This window comes from Procambarus clarkii, chromosome 9 (genome assembly GCF_040958095.1).
Source record: "Procambarus clarkii isolate CNS0578487 chromosome 9, FALCON_Pclarkii_2.0, whole genome shotgun sequence".
Taxonomy (NCBI): domain Eukaryota; kingdom Metazoa; phylum Arthropoda; class Malacostraca; order Decapoda; family Cambaridae; genus Procambarus; species Procambarus clarkii.
Window position 1 is genome coordinate 28,641,743 of NC_091158.1, and position 12,305 is coordinate 28,654,047.

At 44.6% G+C, this 12,305-nt stretch overlaps 1 protein-coding gene across 1 annotated transcript in view; it reads left to right on the forward strand.

Moving 5' to 3' along the window:
* The window catches only part of LOC123766095 (uncharacterized), a 902,969-nt gene that overhangs the window by 444,530 nt on the left and 446,134 nt on the right, over positions 1 to 12,305 (forward strand). The window contains exon 25 of the mRNA XM_069321294.1: positions 4,615 to 4,784. Within this exon, the coding sequence (XP_069177395.1) occupies positions 4,615 to 4,784 (170 nt within the window). The remainder of the gene's footprint in view (positions 1 to 4,614; positions 4,785 to 12,305) is intronic.

Sequence of the window (12,305 nt, forward strand, 5' to 3'; positions counted from 1 at the left end):
TATATATATATATATATATATATATATATATATATATATATATATATATATATACGTGTGCCCCTAAGAATGAGGTGATTTGGTAAAATGCTATGCCCAAGATAACTATCCGAGTGCCGGCGGTGGGGTGGTTCAAATAGCCTCGGCTATCACCTCATTTTGTCCGGTCGTGATGGTCAAGTGGATTAAGGCGTCTTGTACATACCAGTTGCGTTGCTTCTGGGAGTATGGGTTCGAGTCACTTCTGGGGTGTGAGTTTTCAGTTGCATATTGTCCAGGGGACCATTTTGGCTTGTTCGCATTTGTGTTCCTCACGTGTGCCCCTAAGAATGAGGTGATTTGGTAAAATGCTATGCCCAAGATAACTATCCGAGTGCCGGCGGTGGGGTGGTTCAAATAGCCTCGGCTATCACCTCATTTTGTCCGGTCGTGATGGTCAAGTGGATTAAGGCGTCTTGTACATACCAGTTGCGTTGCTTCTGGGAGTATGGGTTCGAGTCACTTCTGGGGTGTGAGTTTTCAGTTGCATATTGTCCAGGGGACCATTCTGGCTTGTTCGCATATATATATATATATATATATATATATATATATATATATATATATATATAAATATATATATATATATATATATATATATATATATATATATATATATATATATATATATATATATGTATATACTAGATTCTTCAACATATTTCTAGCTGGCAACATACCAGAGACCATACGGCCTCTCATATTTGGCGCTACCCTCTTTGCCCTGAGGAAAAAAGATGGAGGAATCAGACCGATAGTTGTGGGCAATTCACTCCGGCGCCTCGTCGCTAAGGCTGCTGCCAGAACAGTTAGTCAGGCAGCAGCCGACATGCTGAAGCCAAAACAGCTTAGGTTTGGCATTCCCCAAGGGTGTAAGGCAGCGGCTCATGCAGCTAGAGCCTACATTGTCAACATTACGGATGAAAAAGCTCTGATAAAACTGGACTTCAAAAATGCTTTCAATCTGGTATGCGGTTTGAGCATATTTCTAGAACTACTGATCTTATTTTTTCCAGGCACTGGTTCAGGTTTACATTTTCTAGCTGTTCTTCCCAGTTTATTTCTGTGAAGTCTTGATTTATTTGCTCTCAGTTTATCTGTTTATTATTGAAGTTGAATTTGCTGAAATCTCCTCCACCGGAAATCGGGACTGGTTTTGAAGGTCTATTCCCGATGCTTGTCAGAACTTCAATTAAGTTGTGATCTGAGTAACAAGTATTTGTAATCATTATGCTCCTGGTCAATTCACCATTATTGGTGAAAATGAGGTCCAGCATGTTCTCCTTCCTAGTTGGTTCTACTATTTGCTGTTTTAAGGCAAACCTGTCGCACATCCGTAGCAGGTCATTTGCATGAGCCTGCTCAATTAGGCTACTTCCTGGTATTCTTTCTGATATTACTGTATTAGTCAGGTACTTCCCTTTTAGGTGCTGTAGGTTGAAGTCCCCAAGCAGGATGATGTTCGGGGCTGGATTTGTGAGGTTTTCCAAGCAGTGCTCTATTTTCATTAATTGGTCTTTAAACTGCTGAGGGTTTGCCTCCGGTGACTTATATACAAGGACAATAACTACATTTAGGATCTCTATTTTGATTATCAGCACTTCCACCATATCATTTGTGGTGTTTAGCAGCTCAGTACAGATGAGTGTGTCTTTGATGTAGAGGTTGACTACACCCCGTAACCGGTGTTTCCTATCACATCTAAAAAGATTGTACTCTGAGATCCATATTTCACTATCATGGTAGTTCTTTGTGTGAGTTTCCATTAGGGCTGCAAACACTGCATTTGCCTCATGAAGGAGACCATCTATAAAACGAACTTTGTTGGATTTGCGTGTTTTTATACTCTGGACGTTGGCAAATATAAATGATGTTATCGTGTTTGTGAAAGTGCTGGATGATTTACTTGGAGTAAATGCAGTGAAAAAATTCGCCCAAAGAATGTGATATGTTTACCATATTTTTCTTGGTTTGAAAATATGGTCAAGGTCTTGAAACTTTTTGAAATACATGTATTGTTTAGTTACGAAAATACTGTTGGTAAACTATTAGTCAGAAACAGCACTCGTAGTGATAATTGTGTCTTTTATAAAATACCTTGTAAAGACTGTGACGATAATCTCTTTCAAGAGAGATTGAGCCTGCTCTTCCCTACAAAGTACGTAAATATACAAGATAATATAGAAGATACGTCCAGCAAGTATCGCCAAACGTTTTGCCCAGAGAGCAAATCGTACCCAGCACACAGTGACACCTGCTAGCTACCACCGCCGTAACCAGCAAACTGCTCGTCCTTGCCTGCCTGTCGCTGATTGGCTGGTGTCCCGTCGCACCTGCCCTCCGCCCTCCACCACAAGTCGATGTCTGGGCTGCAGTGCTCCAGTATCGTCAGAATATCTCAGTGCTCCTTGCAGTTGACATCTCTCGCTGGTAGACTAAGCCTTGGCTTTCGTGTACTAAGGGAGATGGCAGCTCGAAGCCAATATTCCAGCTCCATTAATATTTATTTTGCTATCACTGTAACTCACTTGTCTTAACGTAACTTTTCATTTGCCAGTGATTATTCATATTATTTTGTTTGTTGACTTGTCTTTTATATTTTATGTGCTTAACTTTATTCATGTCTTGTTTTTCTAAAGTAATTAAAATTTCATTGTTAATTTACTTGTGTTTTGTGTGTCTTCCCATTACCTTACCACAGACGAAAGCTCCAGCTTTTCTCTTTTTTTTTTCTTTTATGTGACGAGGCCCTGCCCCTAGCTTTTGAAACAGCCGAACACCAACGCTTTACCGTCACAAGACTGAAATAGGTTCTATGTTGGGCAAACACCTAAAGACTTGAAATGTAAAATTTTGCAACATAAATACTCTGTAAGACACGGCCAATTGTCTAATGCTTTGTTTGTTCATTTGCCAGAAAATTCTTACCAAATTGATTTGGAGATGGCTTCTTGAATAACGAATTGTAAAATCACTTACAATAGGAACATAATTGAATCTGCTTTAATACAGATTACCAAAAAAATGTAATTTGAACATTAGCAGTGGTTTATATAACTTAAATCCATTTTTAATTGATCAATTAAAGGCCGATTTGAATGGGCCTATTTATGCAGCTCTTATTTTATGGGCCCATAAATCATTAGTGTGTATGAATGGGAGTTGCCTCGTATGGGCCAATAGGCCTTCTGCAGTTCTTATGCGGCTCTTATTTATATCCACCTAATTCCCATTCATTTTTCATTGTACCTCACTTCACTTCATCTCTCTCTCCTGCCTATATATATGTCCAATACTTGACTTGTTAATAATTCCTTCTGAAGATGTATTAATATACGAAACTACTAAAGGAAATTCCTGTTTCAATTCTCCCTCCGTGGTCTGACACTGTCATATATTTATAATATTATATGTATACAGTAAATTTATAATATTACATGTATACAGTAAATTTATAATATTATATGTATACAGTAAATTTATAATATTATATGTATACAGTATATTTATAATATTATATGTATACAGTAAATTTATAATATTATATGTGTTTATTTGTTCTACTTTATGGGCAGGTACTTATCGCACAGTCGAGGGTGAGGGTCCCAGTGGGATGTACAGTTGACACGGTGTTGTCCCAGGTCGCTGGCTGGATGTCGTCAGTTGCCAGTTACTTGAGTTATATCATTGATATATTAATATACCTGAATTACCAGAAGGGATTTTCTGCTTAATTTCCGACTTGCAATGGTATTTACTTTCTCTATTACTCATTCCTAGATCCACATTTCCCCTATTACACGTGTTGGAAACACATTACTAGCAAGCACACACGCACGGTGGGTACACGGGACGTGGGCCTACTCTCGGGATGGCCCACATTTATACACAACGGACTTATTGTGTGTATAATGTGTTCACTTGACATGAAGGTATCAGGTATGCTATCTTAATTTTTACAGTTGACATAATTGTTCACATAGAGAGTTTAGCACAGTGGACAACTATGATTTTTTGATGTTTCAGTAAGAAGGATGCGATTTTTTGTTTTTGTTATTCAACAAAACGTCTTGGCAACTTTTGCCTCCGAACTCCTGGCTGCACGAGGGCAGGCTGCGGACTTGTTGACTACACTCGAAATTCACTTGTTATTTCCTTATAACACCAAAGTCGGATGGCAATCACTATGGTATAGTGTTTATTATGTTGAGACGCACTTTATGAGATATCTGACTTCTTTAGTTCTTGTATCACTGCAATGTCGTTAGATATATATTGTTTTTTCGCGGAACTCGTGCTCATGAGGCCCTTCCCATGTCACACCCCGACTTAGACTGCTGGACTGTCAGGGCGTTCCAAGGCGACTTAGACTGTCCCCGCCTCGGCCGGGAATCGAACCCGAGCCCTTAGTACTACGACTCCAGAGCGCTGTCCACTCAGCCGCGAGGCCCCTGTGTACGATGACCACTGTGAGTTGGGTATGAGGACGTGTACGTTGAACACTGTGAGTGAGAGTTGAGTATGAGCCCGTGAGCGTTGAACACTGTGAGTTCATATGATCATTATACTTTTCAGTAAAGTGTTCGGATGGGAGCTTGGACTGGACCATCGAGCACCAGCTGCAGCTCTCAGACAGGTCCCTGGACAACTGTGTCCGGGCCAAGATTGGTGAAGAATCCCACACATTTACAGCCAAGTTTTACGACCAGTCACAACACCTCTTTAAATACCACATTGAGCTAGAGGTAAGGTAGAGGTATAATGAAGCAGAAGATTTTCTAGAATTAATTGACGATTGCTTTCTTACGCAACACATAAGGAACCAACGCGGGGAAATAATATTTTAGATTTAGTGTTAACTAACAGGGAAACACAAATTAAGGATATCGAAATAGGGAGTGAGCTAGGGAACAGTGATCATAAAGAAATCAGATTTAGCATAGAATGGAATAGATCTGTTGGAGAAAATTCTGTTAAAGTGCCTGAGTTTCGAAAAGCTGATTTCAATAGCCTAAGAAATTTTTTGGGTCAAATAGGTTGGAATGTCTTGGGTACGGGGTGTGGGCTAGACGTGAACCCAGCGACAGGTGACGTCGTAATCGGGGATTTCGATGTGGATTCAAAATATAACCTATTTAAAAATATTCTAAGCGAAGCCCAGGAATGTAGTATACCATATAAATTGAATAGATCGAATACTAATGATCCAAAGTGGATAACGAAGGATCTGAAGAACCTTATAGGTAAAAAGAGAGCGTGGTACAAAAGGATTAAGAATGGGGAAGTCAGTTTAGAACAGGAATTCGCACAACTGGTTAGAAATGTTAAAAAAGAGATAAGGAAAGCAAAAAGAAACTATGAAGTTCGCATAGCAGGGCAAGCGAAGACAAATCCTAAAGTTTTTTTTTCGGTTATATCGAACTAAGACTAGGGAAAGGATAGGTCCATTAAACACTGAGACAGGTCAAATAACGGATAATGACGAGGAGATGAGTATTATTTTTAATAAATATTTTGTATCTGTATTTACTAAAGAGGAACTTAACAATATGCCTTCAGCCGAACAAGTCTATGTGGGTGGGGACGAGGACAGGTTGACTAGTTTAGCAGTTACCAGGGAGGATGTAATTAAACAAATAGTAAAACTAAAACCAAACAAATCCCCAGGGCCGGATGAAGTATTTGCCAGGATGCTTAAAGAATGCAAAGAGGAGCTTTCCGAGCCACTGTCTACCATATATAATAAATCAGTAGAGTTAGGCAGAGTGCCATAGTCATGGAAGGTTGCAAATGTGGTACCAATTTTTAAAAAAGGAGATAGATCACTTGCGTCAAACTATCGACCAATTTGTTGGATTTCTGGGGCTTGACTCATATATTCAATTATTTGAATATTGTATTTAAATAAATCGAAGGACCACCCACTTTTGAGAAAAGGGGGAAAACAAGTAAAAGTGATCATTAGAATGACACTAGAGAACCAGTGTCTATGGATATTAATTAAATGAATAATCACTTGAAAATAATAAATAGACTGTAGTATTAATTAATTAAAGACAAAGCCTCAAATATCAACATTGGGGGGGGGGGTATTTCTAGAAGTTCATATACATCTAGGAACCAGTGTGGTTCGTCACTAGTTCATTGTTGAGTTAGTTACATAGTAAATCTAAACTACAATAGATTCAAAGATATGATAACTCAATTTATGAATATTAAAGATTATGAATTACTGAGCAACAGTCAGAGCAAACACATTAATTGCCAAATCATCATTTCTGGCAATAAATTATTCACTGTAAAGATCCTATATGAATTATATGGAAATCAGTAATAATATTAGATAAATTTGTACAAAATAAATGTCTTATCTGTAAGACGATTTCTGTAACGCCATTTCGTCATTCGTCCTCGTGGTCACAGGATCCCAATAAAGAAAGAACCCGAGGTGAATATCACGAATGATGAGAAACAACTTGTCGACTCCTCGTATACACGCTGAAATCAGAGAAATTTAAGTAGCATTTGATTGGGCTACGAATTATTTCAAATATTCATGTAAACAGAGAAATTGTGGAAAATAAACTAACGTTGTGTATTAGGTATCCATGCTGTATAACGACAGACTACCCACAAATATACAATATTGAATGATGCATCAAACGAGAATGGTATACTTAACATGAGCGTATCAAATACTAAGGTCTGCCGAAACCGCGTCAGCCAGTCCCAGGCGTCCACTACTGTGTACGTGTAATTACGGGTCGTGGCTTCAATTGTTGATGCGTTATTAACTAGCAGGGCACTATAGAACACGTGAATACGTAATTGTTGACTATTAACCGGGTATCAACGTAATTCTTGTCGATAAAAACTCCCCAGTCACTACCACGTGTCTCGCCACTCTTCTCGCCAGGGATGTCTCGTCTACAATGGCATCTCCGCCCTCCCTCAACCCGTCTCTCGCATTCACCACAAAAATTATTAATCACGGATAATTCTTTTCCGCGTAATTAAGGATGTAATACGTTAATGAGAACTGGGTTGCAATTATAGGGACTTAAATATTATCATATTCTCGTTTAATGGTGTTAAACGAGAAATGGAGAAGATTTTTATTCTCCGTAGCATTCGTACGTAACAGATAAAACTGCTACTTGATAACAATTTCAGTTAATAACTCTCGGTTTTAGATTATCGGGAGTCATAATATCCGTAGGTAATTATTACACGGAATACTGATAATTTTAGAGAACCACATTCAATTCTCTAACACATTGGTAATAAACGTGTCTATCTAGACATTATCTGACGCAATTTTGCTACTCGATTTCATAAGAATTCTAGCACTAATACGCAGATGAAATGGTTTAATTTATGTTTACACTACCGTAGTGAAATTAGTAACTACTGTAGTTAGTATATAATGATGATGATGTGTTATAATACAATAGTAGTTTATTAGCGTTGGAAACTTCCAACACAATTAGCCTAACGTCTATTGTGGGAAAGTTACTTGAATCGATAATTGCAAATAAATTTCGTCTTCATCTTGAAAAGCATAACTTAATAAATGAGTCGCAACATGGTTTTACAAATGGCCGTTCATGTTTAACAAATTTTCTATCTTTTTTATTCCAGCATAGTTGAGGCAGTTGATAGCGGTAAGGATTGTGATGTTGTGTACCTTGACTTTAGCAAAGCTTTTGATACAGTGCCACATGAAAGACTGATTAAAAAAATAGAGGCTCATGGTATTGGAGGTGCTATATTAACTTGGATTAGGGCATGGCTATTCAAAAGGAAACAGAGAGTTAGTATAAATAACGTTAAGTCAGAGTGGGATAATGTTGTTAGTGGAGTGCCTCAAGGCTCTGTCCTGGGACCTCTGTTGTTTATAATATATATAAATTATTTAGATTCCGGTTTGAGTAGCAACATCTGCAAATTAGCAGATGATACAAAAATCGGTAGGGAAATTAATACGGAAGAAGACTCACTATCACTTCAAGTTTATCTAAATAGGATTTTGAAATAGTCAAAAGATTGGCAGATGCAGTTTAATGCTGATAAATGTAAAGTTCTGAGGCTAGGTAATGATGATAGGGTTACAAGATACAAGCTAGATGGTGGTGAGATTGCGAAAGGGATCTGGGAGTTACGATTAGTAAGAATTTATAACAAAAAGATCAATGCAGGAATGTTCGTAATAAGGCAAATAGGACACTGGGATTTATTAATCGCAGCGTTAGTAACAAGACACCTGGTGTGGTTCTTAAGCTATATCTTGCTCTGGTTAGGCCCCATTTAGATTATGCAGTTCAGTTTTGGTCGCCGTACTATAGAATGGATATAAATTCACTTCAACGTGTCTAGCGTAGGATGACTAAGTTAATTCCCAAATTAGAAATCTTTCATATGAAGAAAGATTAGCAAAGCTTAAATTGCATTCACTGGAAAAGCGAAGAGTTATGGGTGACATGATAGAGGTTTACAAGTGGATGAATAGACATAACAAAGGGGATATTAATAGGGTATTAAAAGTATCAACACAAGACAGAACACGAAACAATGGGAATAAATTGGATAAGTTTAGATTTAGGAAAGACTTGGGTAAATACTGGTTCAGTAACAGGGTTGTTGATTTGTGGAACCAATTACCGCGTAACGTGGTGCAGATGGGGTCCCTTGATTGTTTCAAGTGAGTGTTGGACATGTATATGAGTGGGTTTTGGTGGTTATAGAATAGGAGATGCTTCGTATGGGCCAATAGGCCTTCTGCAGTTACGTTTATTCTTATGTTGTGTGCTGGGCGAGTAAGCCTTGTTTTACCAGGTGTGCTACACACGTGGTCCAACACATCCCATCAGGCAAGTGTTGTAACAGGTGCGCTACACACGTGGTGCAACACATCCCATCAGGCCAGTGTTGTAGCAGGTGTGCTACACACGTGGTACAACACATCCCATCGTGCCAGTGTTGTACCAGGTGTGCTACACACGTGGTACAACACATCCCATCGTGCCAGTGTTGTACCAGGTGTGCTATACGCCTTTTTCTCACATTTCTCACACATCAGGGACCACCCAGGCCACACATCAGGGACCACCCAGGCCACACATCAGGGACCACCCAGGCCACACATCAGGGACCACCCAGGCCACACATCAGGGACCACCCAGGCCACACATCAGGGACCACCCAGGCCACACATCAGGGACCACCCAGGCCACTGTTCACACACCAGGGACCACCCGGGCCACACACCAGGGACCACCCGGGTTACACACCAGGGACCACCCGGACCACTGTCCACACACCAGGGACCACCCGGGTCACACACCAGGGACCACCAGGGCCACTGGACACACACCAGGGACCACCCGGGTCACTGGACACACACCAGGGACCACCCGGGCCACTGGACACACACCAGGGACCACCCGGGCCACTGGACACACACCAGGGACCACACAGGCCACTGGACATACACCAGGGACCACGAGGGTCACTGGACACACACCAGGGACCACCCGGGCCACTGGACACACACCAGGGACCACCCAGGCCACTGATCACACACCAGGGACCACCCGGTTCACTGGACACACATCAGGGACCACCCGGGCCACTGGACACACACCAGGGACCACCCGGGCCACTGGACACACACCAGGGACCACCCGGGTCACTGGACACACACCAGGGACCACCCGCACCACTGATCACACACCAGGGACCTCCCGGGCCACTGGACACACACCAGGGACCATCCAAGCCACTGGACACACACCAGGGACCACGAGGGTCACTGGACACACATCAGGGACCACCCGGGCCACTGGACACACACCAGGGACCACCCGGGTCACTGCACACACACCAGGGACTACCCGGGCCACTGGACACACACCAGGGACAAGGAGGGTCACTGGACACACACCAGGGACCACGAGGGTCACTGGACACACACCAGGGACCACGAGGGTCACTGGACACACATCAGGGACCACCCGGGCCACTGGACACACACCAGGGACCACCCGGGCCACTGGACACACACCAGGGACCACGAGGGTCACTGGACACACATCAGGGACCATCCGGGCCACTGGACACACCCCAGGGACCACGAGGGTCACTGGACACACACCAGGGACCACCCGAGCCACTGGACACACACCAGGGACCACCCGGGCCACTGGACACACACCAGGGACCACGAGGGTCACTGGACACACATCAGGGCTCTCTCGGGCCACTGGACACACACACCAGGGACCACCCGGGCCACTGGACACACACCAGGGACCACCCGGGTCATTGGACACACACCAGGGATCTCGCGGGCCACTGGACACACACCAGGGACCACCCGGGCCACTGGACACACACCAGGGACCACCCGGGCCACTGGACACACACCAGGGACCACGAGGGTCACTGGACACACATCAGGAATCTCTCGGGCCACTGGACACACACCAGGGACCACCCGGGCCACTGGACACACACCAGGGACCACCCGGGCCACTGGACACACACCAGGGACCACCCAGGCCACTGATCACACACCAGGGACCACCAGGGTCACTGGACACACACCAGGGACCACCCAGGCCACTGATCACACACCAGGGACCACCCGGGTCACTGGACACACACCAGGGACCACCCGGGTCACTGGACACACACCAGGGACCACCCGGGCCACTGGACACACACCAGGGACCACCCGGGTCAGTGGACACACACACCAGGGACCACCCAGGCCACTGATCACACACCAGGGACCACCCGGGTCACTGGACACACACAAGGGACCTCCCGGGCCACTGGACACACACCAGGGATCACCCAGGCCACTGATCACACACCAGGGACCACCCGGGTCACTGGACACATATCAGGGACCTCCTGGGCCACTGGACACACACCAGGGACCACCCGGGACACTGGACACACATCAGGGACCACCCAGGCCACTGGACACACACCAGGGATCACCCAGGCCACTGGACACACACCAGGGACCTCCTGGGCCACTGGACACACATCAGGGACCACCCGGGCCACTGGACACACGTCAGGGACCTCCTGGGCCACTGGACACACATCAGGGACCTCCCGGGACACTGGACACACATCAGGGACCTCCCGGGCCACTGGACACACATCAGGGACCACCCGGGACACTGGACACACATCAGGGACCTCCCGGGACACTGGACACACATCAGGGACCACCCGGGACACTGGACATACATCAGAGACCACCCGGGACACTGGACACACATCAGGGACCTCCTGGGCCACTGGACACACATCAGGGACCACCCGGGACACTGGACACACATCAGGGACCTCCCGGGACACTGGACACACATCAGGGACCACCCGGGACACTGGACACACATCAGGGACCTCCCGGGCCACTGGACGTACATCAGGGACCACCCGGGACACTCGACACACACCAGGGACCTCCCGGGACACTGGACACACATCAGGGACCTCCCGGGACACTGGACACTCATCAGGGACCTCCCGGGACACTGGACACACATCAGGGACCACCCGGGACACTGGACACACACCAGGGACCTCCCGGGACACTGGACACACATCAGGGACCTCCCGGGACACTGGACACACATCAGGGACCACCCGGGACACTGGACACACACCAGGGACCTCCCGGGACACTGGACACACATCAGGGACCTCCCGGGACACTGGACACACATCAGGGACCACCCGGGACACTGGACACACACCAGGGACCTCCCGGGACACTGGACACACATCAGGGACCTCCCGGGACACCTTTTTTAGTAGTGTTTGTATATGTAACAAAAATTTTTGCCAAGGTAAATATAAATGCCGAATTTGCCAAAGGTGCCTGAAGCATTGTTCTTGCTGTTATGAAGGTGTTTTCCAACCAGAATTAAACCCAATTTTTCCCCAGTTAAATCATCGCCCATAGCAACAAATGATCGCTTAATTAAACAAAGGTTCCAATTAGAACCATTATTTGTTGCGGCGGAGTTGAGGCGTCACCGAGGTGGGGCTCGGGTGATGGGCTCTTACTCAGTAATGCAGAGAAAATGTGGATATTTGTAGGCCGCACCTTGTCCTAGTACTTACTATTTCCACGCTACCGACCGTAACGTTCAAAATGTGGCGTATTAATTTAAGGAACGGGTTAAAGAGACGGAAATCAACAATAGAGCCACACGATTGCTGGAGGAAATATTGCGGCGACG